Source organism: Giraffa tippelskirchi, chromosome 8 (genome assembly GCF_054371585.1).
Source record: "Giraffa tippelskirchi isolate mGirTip1 chromosome 8, T2T-mGirTip1v1.2.pri, whole genome shotgun sequence".
NCBI lineage: Eukaryota > Metazoa > Chordata > Mammalia > Artiodactyla > Giraffidae > Giraffa > Giraffa tippelskirchi.
The window spans coordinates 19,053,890-19,081,128 of NC_137282.1; the positions used below are offsets into that span (position 1 = coordinate 19,053,890).

General features: G+C 35.5%; 1 protein-coding gene across 2 annotated transcripts in view; it reads right to left on the reverse strand.

The window, feature by feature from the left end:
• The window catches only part of TNKS (tankyrase), a 154,687-nt gene that overhangs the window by 62,740 nt on the left and 64,708 nt on the right, over positions 1-27,239 (reverse strand). The window contains exons 4-5 of one of the 2 annotated variants that reach the window (XM_081520916.1): positions 10,712-10,748; positions 9,870-9,945 (exon numbers count right to left, since the gene is read on the reverse strand). In XM_081520916.1, the coding sequence (XP_081377042.1) occupies positions 9,870-9,945; positions 10,712-10,748 (113 nt within the window). Of the gene's footprint in view, positions 1-9,869; positions 9,971-10,711; positions 10,749-27,239 lie in introns of both variants that reach the window. The other variant, XM_081520915.1, reaches the window with a different exon arrangement.

Consider the following 27,239-nt stretch of genomic DNA (forward strand, 5'->3'; position numbering starts at 1 on the left):
TCTCACAGGGTTTGTATGGGAAAGAAAAAAGAATGCTTAGCAGTTTCAGGGGGTGCAATGTTAAGTTTGCATTGTTTAATGAGAAACAGCTGGCAGACTTTATGGAAATCAAGTTGCGTGGTCTGACAGTAGTCTGATGTTTTATACTTTTCAAAAGAAAAGTTTTTGGACTATCTGAATCTCACCTGAATTCCTTTTTATAATTAATATTTACAATCTCAGGTTTTCAAATCTAAACATCAAAGATTCTAACTGAAGTTCAACAGATAGATGTCTTATTCTGGAAGTACAAGGAAATGAGTCCACCGAGTTTCATTTAAAGATTATTTATGGGGAAATCATTTCACCTTAGACCCTTGGGGAGTCATTTTAACTATATAAACTGTGAGAATGAGAAATTCCTTTAGCTGATTTTAGTGTTTCCAGAGCTCCAGGACTTGGGACACATACTGTCACCTCAAAGTTCCTTCAGTGATCAAGTCCTGTCATTTCTGAGTTTGCACATATGAATTCAGCAGCCAGAGGCAGTCAGGTGCCAAGATTTCCAGCTCTATTCCCTGCCCAAGCCACTGTTCTCCATAGTGGCTGCACCAATTTACATAGCCACCAACAGTGTAGGAGGGTTCCCTAGAAATGTAGGACTTCTTAACAAAAGAAGTGATTCCTTGCCCTCTCCCAATTCTAAGGGTATTGAGCCTTCTCAGAAACTAGGAGATTATTTTAATGGGCATTTTTATGGTATTCAGGGTAGGAGATTATCATGTTACTATTGAAAAATAAAAACATCTTTACAAAAGGAAAAATCAACATATAAAGCATTAATATTTAGTCGATTTCCAAACTGACTAATTTGATTACCCAAATATGTATTTCAAATAATATTTATAGTGTTTTTAAAGTTTTACTCTTGATGCCATTTTTATCAGAGCAAGACATTTTATTAGTCACTGAAAATAGTCTTCTCTTAAAAAGAATATTATTTAAATTCTTAATACTTTTAAAATTTCCTTTTATAATTCTAAATCAATTGAGGAAGTAAGGGAATGGATGAATATGCTTCTGTGGGGGGGAGATTTCATGAGCAATTATTATACTTAAGAAAAAAGGCAGCATACAAAAATAACCAGGTGAATGTTTGTGTCCACCCTTCTGGTTTATATGTTGAAGCCCTAGCCCTCACTGTGACGGGATATTCCAGGAGACGGGAGACAGGACTTCCAGGAGGTAATCAGGGTAGATGAGGTCATGAGGGTAAAAGCCCTCCAGATGGGATTGGTGCCCTTATAAAGAGACAGCCAAGAATTCTTTTTCTCTCTTGGCAAGAAGGCAGCCCTCCACAAGTCAGGAAGAGATCCCCTCTTCAGAAACTGACCAAGCTGGCACCTTGATCTTGGATTTCCCAGCCTCCAGAACTGGGAGAAATAAACTTTTATTGTTTAAACCACCCAGTCTATGGTATAGCAGCCTGAGCTAACTGAGGCACCAGATGCTGGTACACAATGAATGAACTGTTTACATTGTTTTTATATGATGGCCAAATAACTCTTTCTCATAATACCAATCCAAAGCTACAGATAGTGTCAAAGTTCTTCAATCCATAATGAACTCTCCACTTTTTGCTGCCTCTCATTAGGCCAGAAAAGTTTCTGAAACCAGACTTTCTTTGTAACTAAGCAAGCCTTTCCACAGACTAAGGTTTACCCTTTGCTTAAAAGGATTTAAGAGCTGACGGGAGAACACTCTTCTTCAAGTGATATTAACTGAACAGTTTAGGCCAAAGAGATCATAGCCAAATCATAATCATCAGAGAACTATTTTAAAATACCTTTATCATGTAATAATTGATAATTATATATAAATAACACCACTGAGAATTCCACTGCTGAGGAACTAGGAATAGCATTAAAGTGATCTTCTGTGTTTCTTCCTAATCTCCAATTCCCTTAACACTCTGCCAGATGGATGTTTTTCAAGCTACTGCTGCAGTTGTAATCTAACTTGCCCTATAAAGTTTGGTTCATTTGGAGAGACAGAGGAATCACTTTAGATTCTTACAAGGCTATACTGAAGTGTCATGTTTGTAATTTGGCTTCTAAATCGAATTTTAATAATGAATCATACTCACAGCAAAATGATTTCATACTCACTCCTTTTTTTATCCTTCAATTCGTCTATACTGAAAACTGCAGGAAACTTGGGTCTTTTGGATATGAGTGTAGGAGAAATCAGGGGCTTCCCTGGTAGCTAACTAGTAGAGAACCTGCTTGCCAATTCAGGAGATGCGGGTTTGATCCCTGGCTCAGGAAGATCCTCTGGAGAATGAAATGGCAATCCACTCCGGTATTCTTGCCTGGGAAATCCCAAGGACAGAGGAGCCTGGCGGGCTCCAGTCCACAGGGCCACAGAGTCAGACACGACTTAGCCACTTAGCATGAGCATATAGGAGAAACCAAAGTTCAGAAGAGGGTGGGTAAGCCGAGCTAAACTGAATTCCTAAGTTTTACCACCTGCTTTTTTACACATAACCCTTTCTACCAAAAATTTTTTTCTCAAAGAGAGAAACAAAACATGGTTGGCATGAATTACCCCCACCAGTAGAGATGTCATGCTTGACAAAATAGAGACTGTTCTAGTAGAAGTGATTCCCTAATGAGAAATAAAGAAGGCATTTTCAAGCCTTTATTGTTATAAAATGAATATACACAGGCATAAAGATTTTATACAGTATATCCCAACATCAGCAGGCAAGAACACTTGCTCTCAGGGATTTCTGCCTTACAACACAACACGCACTACTCAGTAAGATGTACTTTAAAGAAGTGATTTGATTAGATACATAATTAAAGTACTTGAAGAGTTCCCTCATGCAGACTTAACTGCACTTTGACCTTCCTATAATCCCAAGCAACATCTAAACTATGAGCCAGAAAAGTTGGAAATTAAAAAATGCTCTGACCTTTTCTAAACCAAGATTTGGCAAGAACAGAGGAGGATGATAAAGGCCACTAAAAGCCACAGGGATCTACACATGTGCCCTCAGGTAACACTAAAACTTTTTTAAAAGTGAAAAATTCTGTATGTAAACTTTTTTCTAGATATCAGGTGTGTTTTATCTCATGTAACACTACTGACTCTTATATAATCCAATTCTGTATTATTAACTCTGGTGAAAAACAACAAAACACATAAAAATCTTAAGATGCTAGAGCTGAAAGGTAAATCTGAGTTTATGAGGCCCAAACCCATCATTTCTTAAGCTAAAAGATTGAGAACTCAGAGATATAATAAAATTTGCCATGATCACACAGTTAGTAATAATTTTAACTTAAAACTTGGTCTTTCAGCTTCAATGTTCTGTTTCTTCCTACAATGTCATGACCCAAAAAGATGTGCATAATTTTTTTTTTTTTGCATTCTGAGGGGAAAGTATCTTAAATTGTAAGATATAAATATAAAATAAGTGGGCATATCAAAAGAAATAAATATGTTTGGTGATTTATTTAAAAATTTTCACTTGTTCTTCCAAGTAGCTATGAAAGAACCACTTTCAATAATCCACCTAAGTAAAGACATAAACTTTCTTGCCCAATAGATAATATGCACTGAGTTATATAATAGGCACTGAGCTGTATTTTCGCATAGGGTATTTCAGTTAGCTACTAGTACATAACACACTACCCCCAAAATGGTAGCTTACTTGGGTGGTTCTTCTGCTCTGTGTAGTATGAACTAGTGATGGTTGGTGTCACCTGGAGGCTAGACTGGACACTCAACTGAAGCTAAAAGTCTAGGACATGTGGAGAGTTAAGAGTCATTCAGAGGGTGGGATGATTTGAGAGAATAGCATTGAAACATGTATAATATCATATGTGAAACAGACTGCCAGTCCAGGTTCGATGGATCAGACAGGGTGATCAGGGCTGGTGCACTGGGATGACCCTGAGGGATAGGATGGTGGGGAGGTGAAAGGGGGGTGCAGGATAGGGAACACATGTACACCCATGGCTGATTCATGTGAACGTATGGCAAAAACCACCACAATACTGTAAAGTAATTAGCCTCCAATTAAAAAAAAAACAACATAGAGAGAAAAAAAAAAAAAAAAGAGTCCTCCAGATCCTTAACCAAGCTTGGTGGGGGTTTTTGGCTAGAGGTCTCTGTTCTTCTTTTTCCACATGAACTTCTCCATACACCTGCTTGTGCTTCCTCACGGCGTGGCATCTGGGTTCCAAGAAAGAGTATTGCAAGAGCAAGAAACTGCAGCTTCCAGGCCAATTCCATAGGCTAGTCCCAAACCTGGCATAGCATCACTTCAACTTTATTCATCAAAGCAGTCCCAGCTGTTGTTCACAGGTTGTGTGGGACGGGACCAGTCAAGATCATAAATAATGAGAGGCCTGGTTCACTGAGGGATCTTCAAAGCAACAATGTGAGGATTGTTAATATCCATTCCAACATGATATTTAGAGAAGATTCACACTGAAGGAGAAAGCTATTCACCCAGAATACTGTATTAGAATACCACAAATTCCTATAATCCTATAATTTAAGTATGAATACAAAAAACACGGCACTAATCCTATTTATCCTTTGTACCTCACTGGATGTGCTTTATGGAATTCAAATGAACATCACAACATTATTTTTCAGCCAGGTACTAATTTTTAATAAAGATATTCTTAAAATGGGTATATGTATCTTACGAACACATTTCTCAATTTATAATCTGTAAAATAAATTTATTTATTACATATGATATGGGGTGGGCAGGGGACAAAGACCAAGTTTCAAGACAATTAATTCAATTGAATGTGTTACAGATTACCTGGTAACCTACATTTTATCCAAATGCCACCTGGGACTGAGCTTGGATAATATCCAATTTAAGTGGAGAACTGGGGACTGTTAAAGTACTCAGAAATATGTATGTGCTCAGTCACTCAGTCATCTCCGACTCTTTGTGACCTGATGGACTGTAGCCTGCCAGGCTCCTCTGTCCATGGGATTTCCCAGGCAAGAATACTGGAGTGGGTTGCCATTTTCTTCTCCAGGGTATCTTCCCAACCCAGGGATCGAACCTGCATCCCCTGCGTCTCCTGCAATGGCAGGCGGATTCTTTACTACTGTGCCACCTGGGAAGCCCAAAAAGTATGTATATGTCCATTCTGCATATGTTCAAAGGCTTTAAAAAATGTATCAAAGGAGTGGGGATATAATTTACTGAGGTTCTATTGTGGGTTATATTAATCACATAATTTCATTTAATCCTCTCAAATGTCGCTAACCCCATTTGGTAAAGAATACACTGAAAACTGCAGTGCCATAGCCACACGCTTAGAAAGCAGACAAGCAGAGAATAGACTCCATCTGTTTGGCCTCAAAGCCTATTTGCTCTTTCAGCTCTATCACACAGTTTTTTATGGTATCTTTGAGGGATGGTACTAAACTCTACTTTATTTCTGATTGATCTCCATTAAAAAATAGTTTTTAAACACTTTACTTTTCTCCATTTCCAGAGTCTTATTCATTATTAACTATTATGGAAGCAAACATTTACACAGTAGAAATCTGACATTTAAAGAAACCCTTCAGTAATTTTTCTGAATTTAAAACATGCTTCTCCAGTTGTCTTTCATCTAAATTTGTGGTTTCTTACAGAAGAGCATACATGTCTAAATACTAATGCCTTCAAAATAAAAAGAGCTAGAAAAAAAAAAACCTCACCTCAAATCTACATTTTATAACTGTATCACAGCAAAAAGAGTCACATTTTTAGGCACTGGCTTCAATGTCTAGGATAGTATCTTAATCATTCTATCAATTTTGAACTCTGAGTGAACCAATACTATTAAGTACACAGCTCCCATGACATTAGCATCGTGACCTATACATGGCATGTATTGAGTGTTGACTGAATGAACAAAAGGAGCACAGAGAAACCACCAGAAATTACACCGAAAATAAGGAAAATAAAAATTCCAACCAAACTTTACTTACTTTCAATATTTAGTGATGTACAGTTACAGCAATGGTAGGCATAGAAAATGCATAAAAAGATACATATTTTGGAATACATACAGTAATGTCAAACTCCAACCTATTCTTTGTTATAAGGAGGGGATAAATTTAGGACATTTATTTTGGAAGGGGATAAAGGCAATCAGGAAAGGGACACAGAGAGACCTACAAGAATTCTGAAAAGGGTTGAGTGTTGGAATAATTTGAGATGTATTCAAATATTTATTTTCATGCACTGTCAAATCCTTATAAAAATTAATATTGAAAAACAAGATGACCACCATCTTAAATTTACATATCAAACAAGACTAGAATATTTGGATAATTGCTAATAAAACATCTGATCTTGACAGAAAATGCTGTAAAGGCAGATTAAAGGACAAGAAATATAAGTTCAAATATACAGGAATTATAGAAGGAAGCAATCTGTTTTAAGGACTGGTCACTACAATTCAAATAGGAAACTGGAATGCTATGTCTAACTATACCAATGCCCTATGTTTCTAAAATGGCCAGCATTAGAATACACGTATAATTAAATTAAAGTAGCATTTTAAAACAAAACATTACTAAAAACTTTTTTGCCTTTGCTTTTTAGGGAAAACAACAACAACAACTGGAAATTTCTAGAGGAGCCAAGCTCTGCTTTGATTTACATGTAAAATAAAACAAAATATAACAATACAAATTACTTAAAACCTTATTCACTATTTTCAGACTCTACAGGTTAGAAAACCAAATGTCTGTCAGAAATAAAAATTTTAACCACTCAGATTATTACCTAATTATATAATCATCAAGTCATAGTATATAGAACTAGGAGACTATTTAAAATTTACACTATCATTGTATAAGCCCACATACTACTTGAAAAAGGAATACTGAAGTCTAAAACCCCCACATATAACTTGGCAATTTCTCCACCTACTAGTTAGTGTATAACGAACATTTCTTTTCTAAAAACATTGCAAAATTGACATTTCCTTGGGCTTTTAAAATTTACAAACCAGGAATCATAGTAAAAACAGAGCCAACCAAAGATTCAGTTAAGCATTAAGACAGTCATTTAAAAAGCTGTTAAAAATGAATTTGATTCTGCATTGTGCTCTAAAATGCAAAGTCAAGAAATGAAACTTCATATACCTTACTATATACATAAAGTACCTGTGTCCTCTTGTTAATATACAATCTGACTTCTAGGTAAACACATGAATTAAATGGCCTGGAAGAATACTGAATATATCAGATAGACTTGTAATTTAGCAGCTGGATTTGCTTACACATTGTCTTGACATCATCAGCAAGAAAACAAAGAGATTTTCATAACTAAAGGATCTCTACCCAGCTTCCCTCAGCACCTAGATTATCTACCACTCTATGACTTCAGTGAAAGTGGTACATCTAATAAGAATTGCTCTGTGCCATAAATAAGGGTAATCTCTAAATATGCACATTATTCAATTTTAATCATGAAATTTTAATGGCATTTTGCATATCAATGAACAATATTGAATGATTTTTTATGTTTTATGCATAGCACCAAAACCTAATAAATGCTTAAGTCTGATTTTCTTTTTCTAGCTAATTTGAGGAAATTGATAATCTAAAAAAGTATAGGAGCACATTTTGGAAAATTATAGCATTATTTATACAGGACCTTCAGTATAATACTAATATTTGAGACATTTAAAATGTTCTACCTATTAAGATATACAATTCTCCCCTGTATTATAATTACTCAAAAATAAATTAATAAAATAATACTAGTAGTAATATATAATAACAGAAAATACACAATTTCCCATTCATATATTTCTGAGTTAAATTCCTACATGGCCAAGAGTACAGATGATTTTTTTTCACTCGAAGGATAAAATTATGTTCATTGGGGAGCATATTCGTAGCCTGAGCTTCTTACATGCAAAGTGCCGGGCATGGTCCGGCACAAAAGAGAGCTAACAGACGAGTAGAAGAAAAAGATATGTATGAATCACTACAATTCAAGAACTCTGTGGTAAATGCCACAGAGTAATACAGAAAAAGAACCATAGGAATTTGAATGAGGAATATATTAGTTTCAGCTATAGGAATAAGGAGAGGGTATCCTCCTTTGGGGAGAAGGAAAAATAAAGAAGTTCTACCTATTTGTGTAGTGTTGAGTGAGGCAGAAAGAAGAGGTAATTTGTTAATTATCAGAGTTCACACTCCTTAATTATTATGATTTACTGAGCTAGAAATGGGGTTGTCAAGGTATAAGGGTAAGGAAGGGAGAAATAAGGCTGGGATAGAAAACTGACTCCTGTTACAGTAATCTCACATAAATTTTGTAATATTAAAATGGCTGTGAGAAACTGAAGCAGGCGGGGTTCTCAGAGAATTCTGTCCAAAGATATAGCTGCACTTATAGATAAGAAGGCCTTTTTGTGCATAGTGATAAACGTAACCTATCTACTAGGAGGATCCAAACAAAATCTGGAACTCAAAGTAACTCAAGAAAGTTAAAATTTCCAAAGCCACTTCAAAACTGAAAGGAAAATGAGCAGTTATCATTTGAAAACATCTCCCAAAAGTCATTCATAGTACTGAATACATCTTTGCTAATTTATAGCTTAATTTATACACAGTTTAACTTTCCAGGACAGTAGAAGTCTCTCTCCATTTAGCCAGAGATAAATGGACACGTTAGATGGATAAATGTTGGGCCACGTGAAATAATATTCAAGCCATCTTCAATAACAACATATATTCAGAAGGATTCAATTCAATGCCACTATTATATGAATTTCATTAGAATAGGGATAAGAGTGTGGAGACAGTCAAGGAAAGCTGAATAATTTTAATCTACAAAATTATCATTCAGAGAAAAATGATTTTTTTAAATGCAAAACAGCTCATTATTTCTAAGGGGGTACCATTCTTCTGATACCATCCATAGCATATTTTTGATATAAATGATTCCAAAACAGTTAATTATTTAAATATTAGGTACAAGATAATTTTCTTCAGTGTCTACAGTGTACTTTAAAAATGTTTTAGGTTTTAAAAATATAAAAGCCATCATTTAACATTAAAAAATTAATCATCATTTTAAAAGACTTTATAGTACAAAGTACTTTTAGGTAAACCACTGCAAAACTTTGCAGTTAAATATCAAAGGCTATAAAGGGTTACATTTTCAGTTTAAATTCAGCAAGAATATGAAGCAGAGAATGAAGATACCAGCTGCACATTTCATATATTACCTTATGACAAGTGTATATTAATACAGAATATTTTTTCACTGCTCTAATCTACTTTCTTTCAATATATAATGATGAAAACTTAGCCAACAGGGGGGGAAAAAAGATCAGGGCTCTTACGAAAGACCTGAAAAATCATTAGCATTTTCTCAGCTTTAAACAGAGAAAGTATTGGTTATCCAGCAAACAAATTTTCCTCTGCCAAAAAGAAACAAAAAAATACATATATCCTAACAAAGATGGGTAATTAGGACATAAACAAAAATTTTTAACTTTCATTATCACACACAGAAAATAATACATGTTGTTATAATTGTAATCACTGAAAAAGCTGCAGTTCCATTTAACAAATAACTTTCAGTGTCTGCATTTAAGAGAAGAGGCTTAAAATCCTTGCTTCACCAGCTCTATGAATATGTCACAACTGCCAATAACAGATACAACAGCATTTCATTTATAGTGAAAAGATGCCAGTGAAATACAGCCATATATATATATATGTATGTGTATATATACGTATACACACACACATATATATGCCAACTTCAAAAATTTAAACTGTAAAGCAAAAAGAAATCATTGAAGGGGAATATTACATCTTAAATGACTTACCTTTCGCCCATCACTTGCATGGCAATTCACATTTAGAGGAGTCAGTAAAGCCATTAGTTTTTCTTCATTACCACTCCTACAAAAAGGTAGTAAGTCAACTCCTATAAAATTATAGTGCTTCTTATGAACATTTATGGATATTTTTCACAACAGAATGGAAAATCATATGACTTCTTTGATTTCTTTGATATGGTTCTGAATGAATGTCTTTTGCTATACTTAATTCAATTCAATCAATATATTCCTAATTAATTCCTGTTAATCATCATATAGTGGTATATCTTAGATAAGGGAGCTTTCTACATTATTATTTGCTTTATTTATCTGCATAAAGTCACGTTCTTAATTACAAACAAACTTTGGTCTGATAAGTGATCTAAAACACTGGAGTTAAAAATACATACAAAATGTTGTAAAAAGCTAATCAATTAAATTATAAGTGACCAAGAACAAAAGAAAATGGATGAGAATTTTAACATTTACTTTATGCTCCTCATTCAAGCTTGGCTAGAAAAATTTCCAGAGAAAAATACAGATATAGGTATTTAAATACTTCAAGAATATGAACCAAAAGCTGGGCAACTCGGGTTTGTAGGTACCTTAAGAAATGTTCCAAATAAAATTAACCTTACAATCATCACCATGTTGAAAGACAGTCTAATTTACTACACTAACCATGCAAAATAAAGTATACAAACATTTAGTATAAGGTCTTATCCACATTATCGCATAAAATCCAAGCAAGACAATAATATGCTTTAATTTTTATAGACCTCTACCTGCCCTCCCCCTTTTCTCCCTTAAATGCCTTCTACTCACTTAAAATGAATGGAATCACTTACCTAGCAGCTTCTAGGAGTTCGTCTTTCTTGTATTCACCTAGATGATTGCAAAATATCATGCTGTTAGCATTTGGCAGAAGACAGATTAAGAAATGCAGTAGGCAACAAATAGAGAATTAAATAGAGAAGAACAGAAAAAGAGAGTCCACACCCCGCTGGGTGATGGAGCCGTGACGTTAGCCAGCTTGTGAAGGCAGCATCACCAGTGCCTTGGAGACGGGCAGCAAATTGACGCAGCTTCTTGTCCAATCCTCAGATGAAATAGCTTTCTTCAGACGACCAATGAATGCTAAATCTCATGTCCAGAAACACATTCCCTCTGATAACAGCATGCCAGTTGAAGACAATGTCCCCTCCCCCCTTTTCTATTCAGACTGTCACAGTATACTTGTGAAGCATAATACATTCTGAGACAAAAGCAAAATAATGTGGCTGTTTAAAGGTACAAATTACTAGTCTTCAAAAATCCTCAATTTTATTTTAATGACATGGAAAGTTTTCTCCCAAAAAAAAAAAAAACCCACACACAACCATTAATTACCATTGCTGAGCTTTATAGCAGTAGAAAAAAAAAAATCAGGATCATGAAGCCTTTGCCTCGATAGTGTAAGTATGTAGACTAGAAATACGTGAACTACGTACCAAATGCTATGAACCCCTTGGAGGCAGTGCTCTAAAAACCCATGAATACGTTCTTAAATGACAATAATATTCTAGCATGCTGCAATCTACACTGTATGCAAATTCAATACCAAATTTTAAAAACAATAAATCTTAAAAATATTTTTTTAAAAGGAGACTAGGGTCTCTGAGAATGAACAGACATTCATCTATTAAGATGTGGATAGTATCTTTCCATTCTATTGCTTAACATACCAAAGACTGAACATAGGTATACTTTATAATTTTCAACACAAATTTCTTAGGGCATTCAAGAACTAAAAAGCAAGTCTTTGCCAGCACAATTGAAGGACAAGGAATTTTAATAATATAGTTTGCTCATTGAATGAATAAAAAGAACAGCTAGGACCATGATTCAGCTATAAAATGCTGACTCAGTTTGCTATATCATTAAAGAAATAATTATATAAAATGTCTAAGCAAATAGTTCTTTGAAGGCAAATATTGTGTATATACATATATATATGTATAAGAAATAAAATTTTAGATTAAGATGTTATAATTCTATTAAGAAATAAGCTTAAATTACTTTTTAAAATCTTATCACTTAAAAACATGAATTTCTCTGCATTTTGTTTGCTCTGCTACAGAATGTGGAATACTGATGCAAATATTTTAAGGACATCTCAGGACCATTAAGCACATGTTTAAATTCTATAATCCTTCATTAGCAAATATTTTTTTAGTTTAAACATTTCTCTTGATTCTTGGGTTAAGATTTTGTTAAAATCCAGAAACTGTAAGCAGTAATTTTCAAATCAGGAAAAAGTTGTTAAATATCTATTCTCTCCTAAGGGAATTTTATATAACAATGAAGTCATCGGTTCAACGATATATGTGAATACGCTAGAATGCTTGCTTCATGGTAAGAGTTTGCCTTTACAATTTCCATATATTAGATCTCAGATTCTTCATCTGATTGACAGTTTGAAATCTATATTATAATTCCCTAGCAAATAAGATTCTTATCTTTCCAAAGACAAAAATCTACCATTATTAAATATTTTAGGTGGCAATATGGAAGTGAGTCAATTTAAGATCCTTTTGAGAAAATGGTTCAACCCATACCCTCAAAATGCCTTAAGAATCAAGAGCAAAGTAAGTGAAATTATGGAATTATCTATAAAAGTCACTCATTTAGTCAAAAAACATTTATTTGAAAGGCCTATAGGTCAGATTCAAAACCAAAAAAGACACTATCATTTCTGAACTCAAGGAATAATAGTCTATTAAACAAGACAAACAAGTAAACCAACGATGAGAGTAGGAAATGAGTCTTACAGAGCGCTATAAAGAGCTTAAAGGCTAGTCTAAATGGGATAAATAAGAAGCAGGCTAACTGTAGTCCAAGGAAGGTTTCCTGGAAGAGGGAAAACTTGTGCAGAGTTTTTAAAGTAAGAACAGGTGATGAAGGGTGGGGGAGAAGGAAGCAACCAAAGGAAAAGAAATGAGAGAGGAAATGGCCACTCTAAACCTGAAAAGAAAGGACATTTTACAGGCGACTGGGTAAAAACTAGGCAGAGAAGAAACAGAAAGATCACATGAATGGCACTCTAAGAAGTTTGAACTTTATTTTGAAAACAGTGAGAAAATACTGAAATATTTCAACAAGGAGAATGCAAAGTATATTTACAGATTTGTATAAGTTTTGTGATTATTTAAAGTCTTTCCATATTCCACGCCAGTGAACTTTTTGTTGGAGAGGAAAGTGGCCCAAAGTGGGGGTAACGGGAGGTGAAGACAATAAATTCTGGCATAGCTTATAGTTCGGAGTAAGTTATACATTTCCTGAGATACAGTAATCTGAAATTGAGAACTGAAAGCAGCTACCACTAAAATTAAAGTCACAGTGAAGCATGACTCCAATAACCTAAGAAATAAAATCACATAGAATTTGGGATCTTCAAAGTTCAAATCAATCCTCTTACATAAACTTCTCATCTAGTATAGCTTACTGATGTTTTCTCCAAAAGGCACTTTTCTTCGGGGAAAAAAAAAGTTATTCCCTCATGGTTAAACTGATAATAAACCAAAGCTTTCAAAAAGAAATGTAAGTACACCCAAAGGTGTCAGACTCAGGTTATTAAAAATGACTTTCTACTCTTACAGTTAGAGATCCTAGTACTTTAATCAGCTTTTCTGCAATACATTCCAACATCCACTATCTGGTGCCCGAGGACCACAATCTATAAACAGTGGAAGCTATTTTTCAAATGCTACACTGCAGGAACAACTAGCATAATGAATTTAGAGTCCCTCACACACTCTGACAACAAATCTGAGCTACTTAACAGCTAAACCCTCTGTTCTATTTTATTTTAGCTGCGAATCTGAAAATATTCTGGCTGAGATTCTGGTGCTTTATGGAGTATTTATACTCTTTAATCACATCCAGATAAAGGCTAGCAATAGATCAGCCAGAAAGGAAACCAGGCAATTATAGTCAAGATAATAGCATCCAGGAAAGGACAAAATAGATGGCTTAAAATATTTTTTTTGATTAGAATAAAATAAGTGGGATTAAAAAAAAAATAAGCAAGCCACAAAGTTTACTTTCCAAAGTCTGAACTGTTTTTATTAGTAAAAATGGTTTATTAGTATAAGTATTGACAGGATGCATAGAAAGATAAATACACACACGCGCACACAGACACACACAGTGGGGGACAGGGATATGAGTTAACCTGTTAAAAAGAGCATGTTGTCAGAAAAAAAGGTTAAAAATGAAAGTTAAAAAATAAAGGTTAAAAGTAAAACTCCCCTTTGTATTTCTCTGAAGTAGTTAGAAACAACTTCTCTTTCACTTACTGTGAAGGCAAAATTACTTTGTGAATAAAAATGAGGAAAAACTGTATCAATAAGCAGAAGTCATAATTATTGACTTATCTCAATTTCAACATCTCAAAGTGTTTTTGTCCCTTTCTTCAGCAACTGACAGGATTCAAAGCAGACTAAGTTTTCTAAAAGTGAGTCATTTGCTTTTGTTGAGGTGGAACAACATGGAAAGATTATGAACACAGAATCATAAAATTCTAGAAGCAATAAAGGACTAAAAAAGAACTGTAACCTTTCTTTTCTCTACTTTGAAACCACGCATAATACATGCCTATCAGTAACATCTCCTGTTATATGCAATGAGAGGGGATATAATTTGAAAGTCACCTTTCTCCTGTCACCTCATCCCCAATTTCAGAATTGGTTTCCTAAGAGATCATCAACATATTCATTTACAGTTAATGAAACTGATGCCAAGGCAATTAAATGAACTGTCTAAGGTTTCACTGAATATTATTCATTATCTGTCAAGCCCTGAAAAATGCTAACATGTGAGCAGAAATTAACCAAATCTGAGTTTTGGAAGAAGTGACGTAAACAAAAGAAAGGAGTAATAAAACAATAATAGCAATAAAGTGGTTTTAAAAACAATGACAACAACTAGCTTTAAATAGGCTGAACATATTTATATAACATACGCCAAATATTTCCATCAAAACTACTTTAAAGTAGTGAACTTTCACATGAGCTTGTAAATGTGGGCCCCTCCACCCAAAAGTAAGTATGTAAATTTTACATCCTAGTTTAACATTTTGGACCAAAGGAACATGAATGAAGAAAATGTATTCCAGGTCTATTAAAATGATCAATGAATTTTGCATTTCCCATTGCATGCATTAATTTCTCATGCTTTAGGTTTCTCAAGAGAAGAGCTATGTAAAGACTTCAATCAAGAATCTCAATTAACAAGTTTAGGGACTCAGGTTGCTGAGTGCCAAAACCATGAATTGATCATTCTCATATAGATATTTTCTCATTAAAGTGCCAACAAATACAAGAGATGAACTGATTCTTGTAACTAAACTGACAGCCAATATGGGGAAATAAAATATCAATTTAGGTGACATAATCCATTGTGTTTTCACTAATAGATTTGAAAATTTAGAAACAGCTATGTAGCTGTGGAAGGAATTTCACTGAAAAGCACCAGGAAATAATCTAATCTCAAGATGTTAAGCTAGGTCTTTGATATCTACCATACAGAAAGATGACCCTTGGAGTGACTTGACTTCTCTCTCTGAAATTATTTTTTGAATTATTTATTTCAATTACTTGTTGATTGAATTTATTATTTCTCTCTCTGAAATCTTTCATGAACATTTTCAGGACAATTTCGGGGGAAAAAAATCCCAAAGTATTAAAAGTTCTCAATGTCTACTTCCTATTTCTGAACCCTATCAATCTTCCTGCTCATTCTGATTCTGGTTTCAAAGTCCATACATTGGCTAAGTCTAGAATCGTGATCAAATTAAACACTCCACATCAGTGCTAAACATGGAAAAATTGGGGGCTTTAAAATTTTAGGCTTCAACAGAGTATTTTCCTGGTGGAGATTCTTTCTATCTTTCATCTTCTACAACTTTGACCTTTCTAATTAGCTAACATTCAACCTGTGCAACATAAATTTGAAGCTGTGCTGTCCAAACAGTACAGCTTGAGCAGAATTTTCCAATTTTTCAGGAAAATGGAGATGTCCCAATCCCTGCAGGACAGCTGAAAATCGATTTTCAAAAATAAAAGCCTCCCCCCATACAACTGTACTATCTTATATCACAATATTTATGACAACAATTACATACGTTAATGTCCTTAAACATTTCAAAAACACAAAAACACAGTATTATTACATCCATAACAAAGGTTCTACAAAAAAAAGAAAATAATGCAGTCAATAGATGATTGTTAACAACCAGTTTCTTTGTATGTAGTGATATGTCTTCACTTCGCCCCAGCAGCATTTTAGACACATATCTCATTTATGGACATTTAGCAGGGTTTTTCAATGAAGAAGGAAATGGCAACTCACTCCAGCATTTTGACTGGAGAATCCCATGGACAGAGGAGCCTGGCGGGCTACAGTCTAGGGGGTCGCAAAAGTGTCGAGCACGACTTAGCGAATAAACAACAACAAGCAGGGTTTCAAATAATTTATACCTGTTTCTGACATTCTGTCAACTGCATTTGCTTCCCTGACAGCTCAGACAGTAAAGAGTCTGCCGGCAGTTTGTGAGACCCAGATTCGATCCCTGGGTTGGGAAGATCCCCTGAAGAAGGAAATGGCAACCCACTCCAGTATTCTTGCCTGGAAAATCCCATGGACAGAGCAACCTGGCAGGCTATTGTCAACTGTATTTGGAATGTAACTCAAGGTTTTTCACTGATTTTTTTTGTTAGTTAAAAATCTAAGTATTAAAATTTGGGACATAACTACAAACACACACTGGCCAAAAATGGGGCTTCCCCGGTGGCTCAGATGGTAAAGAACTCTCCTGCTAATGTAGGAGACCCAGAGATGTAGGTTGGATCCCTGGGTCAGGATGGTCCCCTGGAGAAGGACATATCAGTATTTGACCATTTTGATTATGTAGCATTCCATTATATGAACGCACCTGAATTTGCTTATCCATTCACTAGCTGATAGATATATGGGTTGTTGCCAGCTTTTGATGATCATGAATAAAGCTACTAAACATTCAGGCAGGAGTTTGTATGGACCTATGTCGTCATTTCCCCTGAACAAATACTTAAAGGTGTGGGGGTGCTAAAATGTACAGTAAATGTTAAACTTTATAAGAAACTGCCAAATCACATCTTTTTTAAAATTTGAAAAACTCTTAATTCTGGAATATAAACATGTCATCTATAGAAAGGAAAAAGAACAAAAGAGAAGAAGTTGACTAATGAGAAATATGACAGCACTGCTAGAAATCCCACCTCACAACTAGAAATCATATTCTTGCCTTTTTGTGAGAATTCACCTAAACTGAGCTAACTACACAGCTTTTAGTTCTTCATAGCTCACTTCTTCTAGCTTTTGTATTTTTTTAAATAGGCAGAATATATATTAATAAAATTGACCTCTTCATTCAAGGACTGTTTGGTATGTAGTACCTGTGAGCTCAGAGCTATAAGAAGACATGAACAAAGCATATTTTGATTTATAGGTATCAAATTGTTATCTGTGAAAAGAAAATTACCTTCCTGCAGCCCTTGCTCTTATCAGGATGGCTGGCCTCTCAATGCATCAGCCTACTGAGGGCCTGGAGTTTGGAAAGATACCTATTTGGGGTTGTCAGACTAACTCAGATGACCATTACATCTACTACTGTGGGCAAGAATCCCTTAGAAGAAATGGAGTAGCCATCATGGTCAACAAAAGAGTCCGAAATGCAGTACTTGGATGCAATCTCAAAAACGATAGAATGATCTCTGTTCATTTCCAAGGCAAACCATTCAATATCACGGTAATCCAAGTCTATGCCCCAACCAGTAATGCTGAAGAAGCTGAAGTTGAACGATTCTATGAAGACCTACAAGACCTTTTAGAACTAACACCAAAAAAAGATGTCCTTTTCATTATAGGGGACTGGAATGCAAAAGTAGGAAGTCAAGACACACCTGGCGTAACAGGCAAGTTTGGCCTTGGAGTACAGAATGAAGCAGGGCAAAGGCTAATAGAGTTTTGCCACGAGAATGCACTGGTAATAGCAAACACTCTATTCCAACAACACAAGAGAAGACTCTACACGTGGACATCACCAGAAATGGTGATGGTCAACACCGAAATCAGATTGATTATATTCTTTGCAGCCAAAGATGGAGAAGCTCTATACAGTCAGCAAAAACAAGACCAGGAACAGACTGTGGCTCGGATCATGAACTGCTTATTGTCAAATTCAGACTTAAATTGAAGAAAGTACGGAAAACCACTAGACCATTCAGGTATGACCTAGATCAAATCCCTCATGAGTATACCGTGGAAGTGACAAATAGATTTAAGGGTCTAGACCTGATAGACAGAGTGCCTGATGAACTATGGACAGAGGTTCATGACATTGTACAGGAGACAGGGATCAAGAAAATCCCCATGGAAAAGAAATGCAAAAAAGCAAAATGGCTGTCTGAGGAGCCCTTACAGATAGCTTGGAAGAGAAGAGAAGCAGAAAGCAAAGGAAAAAAGGAAAGATATTCCCATCTGAATGCAGAGTTCCAAAGAATAGCAAGGAGAGATAAGAAAGCCTTCCTACCAGAATTGAAAGAGACACGTGTACCCCAATGTTCATCGCAGCACTGTTTACAATAGCCAGGACATGGAAGCAACCTAGATGTCCATCAGCAGACGAATGGATAAGGAAGCTGTGGTACATATACACAATGGAATATTACTCAGCCATTAAAAAAAAATACATTTGAATCGGTTCTACTGAGATGGATGAAACTGGAGCCCATTATACAGAGTGAAGTAAGCCAGAAAGAAAAACACCAATACAGTATACTAATGCATATATATGGAATTTGAAAGATGGTAACGATAACCCTATATGCGAGACAGAATAAGAGACACAGATGCATAGAACAATCTTATGGACTCTGAGGGAGAAGGTGAGGGTGGGACGTTATGGGAGAATAGCATTGAAACATGTATATTATCATATGTGAAACAGAACACCATTCCATGTTCGATGCATGAGACAAGGGCTCAGGGCCGGGGCAATGGGATGACCCAGAGGGATGGGATGCGGAGGGAGGTGGGTGGGGGGTCCAGGAAGGGGAACACATGTAAACCCATGGCTGATTCATGTCAATGTATGGCAAAAACTATTACAATATTGTAAAGTAATTAGCCCCCAACTAAAATAAATAAATTTATTAAAAAAAAAAAAAAAAAGAAAGCCTTCCTCAGCGATCAGTGCAAAGAAATAGAGGAAAACAACAGATTGGGAAAGACTAGAGATCTCTTCAAGAAAATTAGAGATACCAAAGGAACATTTCATGCAAAGATGGGCTCGATAAAGGGACAGAAATGGTATGGACCTAACAGAAGCAGAAGATATTAAGAAGAGGTGGCAAGAATACACCGAAGAACTGTATAAAAAAGATCTTCACGACCCAGATAATCACGATGGTGTGATCACTCACCTAGAGCCAGACATCCTGGAATGTGAAGTCAAGTGGGCCTTAGAAAGCATCACTACAAACAAAGCTAGTGGAGGTGATGGAATTCCAGTTGAGCTATTTCAAATCCTCAAAGGTGATGCTGTGAAAGTGCTGCACTCGATATGCCAGCAAATTTAGAAAACTCAGCAGTGGCCACAGGACTGGAAGAGGTCAGTCTTCGTTCCAATCCCAAAGAAAGGCAATGCCAAACAATGCTCAAACTACCGCACAATTGCACTCATCTCACATGCTAGTAAAGTAATGTTCAAAATTCTCCAAGCCAGGCTTCAGCAATACGTGAACCGTGAACTTCCAGATGGTCAAGCCGGTTTTAGAAAAGGCAGAGGAACCAGAGATCAAATTTCCAATATCTGCTGGATCATCGAAAAAGCAAGAGAGTTCCAGAAAAACATCTATTTCTGCTTTATTGACTATGCCAAAGCCTTTGACTGTGTGGATCACAATAAACTGTGGAAAATTCTGAAAGAGATGGGAATACCAGACCATCTGACCTGTCTCTTGAGAAACCTGTATGCAGGTCAGGAAGCAACAGTTAGAAGTGGACATGGAACAACAGACTGGTTCCAAATAGGAAAAGGAGTACGTCAAGGCTGTATATTGTCACCCTGCTTATTTAACTTATATGCAGAGTACATCATGAGAAACGCTGGGCTGGAAGAAACACAAGCTGGAATCAAGATTGCCGGGAGAAATATCAATAACCTCAGATATGCGGCTGACACCACCCTTATGGCAGAAAGTGAAGAAGAACTAAAGAGCCTCTTGATGAAGGTGAAGGAGGAGAGTGAAAAAGTTGGCTTAAAGCTCAACGTTCACAAAACTAAGATCATGGCATCTAGTCCCATCTCTTCATGGGAAATAGATGGGGAAACAGTGGAAACAGTGTCAGACTTTATTTTTTTGGGCTCCAAAATCACTGCTGATGGTGATTGCAGCCATGAAATTAAAAGACGCTTACTCCTTGGAAGGAAGGTTATGGCCAACCTAGATAGCATATTGAAAAGCAGAGACATTACTTTGCCAACAAAAGTCCGTCTAGTCAAGGCTATGGTTTTTCCAGTAGTCATGTATGGATGTGAGAGTTGGACGGTGAAGAAAGCTGAGCGCCGAAGAATTGATGCTTTTGAACTGTGGTGTTGGAGAAGACTCTTGAGAGTCCCTTGGACTGCAAGGAGATCCAATCAATCCATCCTAAAAGAGATCAATCCTGGGTGTTCATTGGAATGTCTGATGTTGAAGCTGAAACTCCAATAATTTGGGCACCTCATGCGAAGGGTTGACTCATTGGAAAAGACCCTAATGCTGGGTAGGATTGGGGGCGGGAGGAGAAGGGGACGACAGAGGATGAGATGGTTGGATGGCATCACCGACTCGATGGACATGGGTTTGGGTAGACTCCGGGAGTTGGTGATGGACAGAGAGGCCTGGCGTGCTGCGATTCATGGGGTCGCAAAGAGTCGGACACGACTGAGCGACTGAACTTAACTGACCGCTACCTTCTTACATTAGATATAAAAAATTAAGGAAACTAAAGTTAATGCAGAAGTACAAGTGACTACTGCATGAATGATATAAGAACTATTCTGTCTTCACTGTAATTATTGTGTATGACTGTATTTTATTCTTTGTATATTTTGTCCTGTTAACGAAGTCTCTGAAAGACACAGTAACTTTGCAATTTTGGTCTTTTCAGGAAGCAGCAATTACAATTTACTTCTTTAAGCTGCAAATGCTTAACTTACTTTTCTTTCTTATATTTCCCTCAAGTATCACTAAATCTCTTATTCACAGTTAGAGTTAATTAACCTTAGTGCAATCTGAGTAATGGTATTTTATCCTGGGCATAATCTTTCTCATGCAAACTCTCTTTTTTAAAATGCCATTCATTTATTAGCTCTACTTTGAATAAATTCATTTATTCATTTAACAAATATTTACTACCTATAACATGCCAAGTATACTACAGCTACTACTACTGAATCACGTACTGAAACTTGGAATCAGTAGGACATAAGTGATGGAATTGGAGCTAGCATGCGAGGAATGGTACCAAACCTGTAGGATATGCTGTCAAATCCATAGGATAAATAATTAAGAACTTATTTAGCATGTTGCAGTGCACAATTGTTGTTGACAGAAGCGTATCACACATGCACACATTAACTGTCAGGTATATTAAGGAAAAGGGGCTGAGGATCTCTTATGGGAGATAACAGACCTAAGCACTATGCTCTTAAAGCTTTTAGGTATTTACCATTGACAGCGAGAGAGGGACAGAGCCCTTGAGTGTATCTGTGTTAATAAAAGATTTAGATCAGGGAAATGATAGATCGTAACCTTTTGGGCATCATGAACCATTTTAAGAAGCTAATGAAAGTAGCTCTAGACCCTCTCCCTAGGGAGAAAATTCTTTGAATATTTGAAGATAAACTCAAACTTTTGCCTCCAGTTTTAGAGTTTTCACAGAATTGCTGAAATCTGTGAAGTTACTACAGGTTAAGAACTACTGTTTAAAAAAAGTATCTTTGAGTTACACTCGTTGGTTCTAAATATAATCTTAAGGAAGGCTTGGCTTATTTTATACATGACTCAGTTAAGACCCAGAATAAACAAATAATTTGCCTAATATTTTAAAACTATGTAGTGGCAAAGCTCAGACTAGAATCTATGCTCTTTGACAGTATTTTTAATTGGAATAATATGGGGTGATTTCATGAAGACACACATAACCATGGCCACACAGTTTTGGGCAAGATTTTAACATGTGGAGATGGACTGGAGTTTAGACAATTATCGGTATGAGGGAAGAAGTGCAGGAAAAGGGAATACATATTTGGAGAAAGGTGACTGATGTCAAATTTAGAGTATATGTTGGGAAGACGAAGTGGAATGGGGAGCATTGAATAATAATTTAAAAAGTAAGTTTATTCTATATTTTAAAGGATCCTGAATGTTAGGCTGTAGAGTTCAACGTGATTTTATAAGCAATAGGAACAGGGAGTCTTTTTTTTTTTTTTTTTTAAGCAGGGGAGTAAACTAACTACAATCGAACTTAACCTGGTAGCTCGATGAATTAGGACCTGGAGACACTGGGGATTAGTTGCAGGACTATTGTAGGAGGATGGTGAGAGGAAAAGTACATAAATGGTGACAGTAAGAATGGAAAGAGTCAAGTAGAGAGAGGGTATTGAATGGATCACAATGCAGCAGAGTTTATATTTGATGTGTTAGTTTTATGTGTGACTAGGGATATGATCTAACATAGCTATAAGTCAGCAGTAAATTTTAAAATATTTACTTTTTAATCTTAGACTAATACTTCATCTAATAATCTTTCTGAACATGATCTAGTAGCAGCAGCATGTTAATTCAGCTTCTACTTAATGGCTATATAATCACAGACTCAAGACTTCATATATTGAGAAATGTCCATTAAATTAGAATAATCTATTTAAATGATATAGCCATTAATAGTTTATTTAATTATTAATTTAATTGTCAAAACTTAATTAGTCTTTGATTCTTGCAGAGTCTATTCCAAGACAGACACTGAGGGTTCATAGTTCAGTTAGGAGGTGTTTCAGGCATATTAAAGAAAATGTCCTCCATGAGAAATAGTTTTAGAAAAAAAAAGGACAACTATAAGAGAGCTATTGAGGTATAACATCTGGAAGGCCAGTTTGCTCCTTTCCTGAGCATAATATTAGCTTAAAAAAAAAATTCAATACAGTTGCACATTCACTTAATTTACTTAATCATTTTCATTTCCTTATTCTAAGGTTAATGTAATGGGCCAGTGTACTATCATGATAACTACTGATTTTGATTTTCTTCTAATACTTTTATCTACTTTTTCTTATTTTGTTCAACTGAGGAGATATATAAGGATGCTTATTATTTCAAAAAAATAAGGAGGAAAGGTTTTAAAGTTGCGGAAATGAGAATATATTTGCAATTGGGGGGAAAATTATTTCACAGCATTTTATTTTGGGAAATTGCTTCAAGTCTTCCTAAATGTAAGTCAGAAAAAAAAATCTTTATTTGAAGTAGCAAACCCAAGAAATAGAAGCAGATGTTCAATTTCAGACAATCTTAAAATTACATATCTTACTGGGATATATGCTACTATGTAGAGAGGGCAAGAAACTACATGACAACTGTACATTTTAATTTTCTTATCTGGAGTATATTAACTCTACCCCTTAGTGTCAGTTTTATTGTCTATTGTCAGTTCCTTTTTACTGTAAACACCTAGCAAAACAGGGCAGCGATATTTCTATCAGAAACATATATAAGACAATTTTACATCAATAATAATGAAATATGTGTCAACATTCCATGTCTTCTGTGTGTGCTATTATGAATTTCTTAGCAGAAATTAGATTTATGTAATGTTACTATCTTTTCAGTAGATGGTTATTCAGAACTTCCTTGTTTAGAAAGCTGTTTAGATTAACCTGCGATATAATATCACTTCATGCATACAACCCTGCCATGATGCTCAAAACATTAATTTGTTTTTCCATGATTAGGTTTTAGTTTTGTATTATCCATAACTTTATTGTAGAATTTGCCTTTGAGAAACATTTATTACCATCTCTAAATGTAGATAAACAAAGACAGAGATAGCATATATTAAATACAAAAGCTTCTTGAATGAAGAGATTGAATTCGTGTACTAATTTTAAACAACAAAAATAAATTCTTTTTGAAACACTTTTAATATAAATACAACACTTCTATCAAATATTAAGAAAATTTCTGAAGAAAAAGTGGTTTTGATATTTTGGTACTTTTACTCTTTTAGGGGCTTACTTTGCTCCTGCAAATTTATCAACTACCCTCACATAAAGATTATCACTTAGTCTTATTAAAAAGCTGCAGCCATAAAAATTAATTCTCTTGGAAAACTCAAGGACTAAAACACTCTAGATAGCCAAGTTTTCAACATAACTGCTAATTTAGCATTTTAATTCCTCTGCTCTTGAGGGAATTTCTTTCTGAAACATATTAAGCACTTCTATGCATTCAAAAATGGATTATTCCAAACATAATTTAACCTTTCTTGACAAATCAGGGCCGATTATGTTCAACTTCCACCAGACTGTGCAATAATATAACAAAGTGCTGTGGGCATATTGACACATGCCGATCCAAAATGGCTCCAGAATGCTATGCATTTTATTATTTGTTCATGTATAATTCATTTTTCTCTTTTTCTTTGTGCTAATGAATCTCTTTATGTATTTCCTTTTAATTTAGAATGTCTAAAAATTGCTGTCTAGTAGGAATATAATTCAAAGCACATACGTAATTTAAAATTTTCCAGTAGCCACATTGAAAAAAAAGGTAACCAGAGGATACTAATTTTAATATTTTATTTCATCCAGTATATCTAGAATATTATCATTTCAACATGTGGCACTAGACCCATTTACGTGTCCAATAGCCATCTGTGGCCAGTAGCTACAGTCTGGCACAGTGTGCATCTAAAACTACTCTGAGCTGGAAGATTACAAAACTGAGTAAACACTCACTATGGAGGAGCACCTTCTCTTTGAGTGATCTAAGAAGGGCTCTCCTGGGTATAAGCAACTTCTGGTTCAGAGCACAACTTCTGGACATTTATTTGGTAGGAGTGGAGTGATGGGTGGGAGAGAGAATAGGGAAAGGGAAATGGAAGAAGGAGCTGTAAAAGAGAAGGAGAGTAGTAAAAACAGATGTAGGAATGAAGATGGGAGGAGAAAAGAATCCAATAATAAAGTTGATGAGAAGGCTAGAAACTCAAGAGGTGAGTAATACATAAGAAGTACTGAACATTAATGAGCAGAATAATGCAAAAATGAGGCTTTATCTTAGTAGGTAATCTAAGGCTTTTAAAGATGTATGTGATAGCTGATGATAATTCACAGGTATTAAGTACTGAAGAGTCCTTGCAATATGCTACAGCATTTAGAGAAAGGGACCAGTATTGTTCATGATGACTCATAGGGACAGCACAAGCTTTTTAGAAGGTTACCTCATTCAAATGTACACACTAAGAAGTGACTGAGAGTATGCTTAGAAAGTGTATCATATGCCACTAACCACTTTTACTGAATCTTGTAGAGAAGAATAATTTTACCAAAAGAAATATAGACGATTTCCAGCGACTCTGAAAGTCCTGGGCAAAAGACCAAAGGACTTGCTAAATTCATCATTTCTTCCTGCTGACTAACTTAAGAGAAATGGAAATTTGAAAAAAAAACAACAACAGCTAGTTATCTAGATAACATGGAGGAACAATATCTGGTCTTGAAGAACCTGAACTTAGAATACAGAATAATGGCAACTGATGGCGAACATTACAAAAAGAACATAAAGAATGAGGAGGATAAATGTAGTGTCCTGATACGAGAGTAAAAAAACACAACAAAACACACACAACTGTTCAAATATGTAAGTCAAGAAAGACTAAAAACTGGCTTAAGAGTAGCCTGGATTCACTATTCTGGAGCTGGTTTGACAGGAAATTCAATGAATCAGCGTGACAGATTTACAGAAAAGCACATGGAAACTCATGTTGTATCAGCAGAATTAAAAAAGAAAAAGGAAGGAAGGCGGCTATTTGGCTTACAGGATAAAAAGACAAGGTGGTAGAGGTGATGGTTACAGTTATACAAAGGGTCCTGTCTACTCTTGTCGGTATTTCAGAGGAGGTTCTCAGAAAGAAAAATGCTTAGCCATATACAATTTGGCTCCAAAAAAGAAGTTATTTTATTTGGCTTAAAAAATAGGAGAATATTCCTAACTATTTAAGGTATTCAACAATGGACTAATTATGGCAGAAAGTTCATAGGGAAATAGTGAATTAATGGCATATGGAATTAACGGCATGTTGGAATAAAAAAAAAAAAGACTGAACCAACTTAAAAGGAGAAGGTAAAATGCTCTAATTGTATATTACTGCTGCCTTTAAATTTTTTTCTTCCTCTAACTTTATGACTTTCATCACAAACACACGGGTGGTTTGTACATATATCCAGGGGGTGCATGACCTGGGTCTGGCTTGGGAATCACCAGTAAGTCATATCAAAAGAACATTAATTTCTGTGCCAGATATTCTGAATAAATCCTGGGTTGGCTACTAACTAGCCATGGGAGTTTGACCAAATCATTTAACCTTTCTCTCAGCTTCATGTTTCTCATTGTAAAATGAGAAAGATAAAGTTTATCTTCTGGGTTACTCTGAGGGTCAGGGATAATATAATAAACACCCAACAATGCTTCCCAATCTTTGACACAAGATAATGGTGATGACGATGATGATGATAATGCTTTTCAAATTGCTTTACTGACAACTGTTTATTATTTCTCCCTGTAAATCATCAGGGAGATAGGACCTCTTTTTAATTAACATCAGTGAAAGAATTCTTACTAAAAACAACTGACATTTAAGAGATCCGAGAGAACAGATTTCTCCATACTCCACTAACTTTCTCTATAATACAATGGCTTTTATATAGTGAAAAAAGGGGAGGCATTTTATCTTTCTGTCCTAAACATTTTGCTCGGTCCTTAGAAAGCTGCAATCACAATATAAGCAGAAAGCTATAAAAACTGATGTACAACATTAATCAACTGGTGGAAAAAATAGGTTTTAAAAAATTAAATAATTCCCAAGAAAAAGTGAAAGCTATTCTGCTACTGCTAAGTCGCTTCAGTCGTGTCCAACTCTGTGCGACCCCACAGACGGCAGCCCACCAGGCTCCCCCGTCCCTGGGATTCTCCAGGCAAGAACACTGGAGTGGGTTGCCATTTCCTTCTCCAATGCACGAAAGTGGAAAGTGAAAGT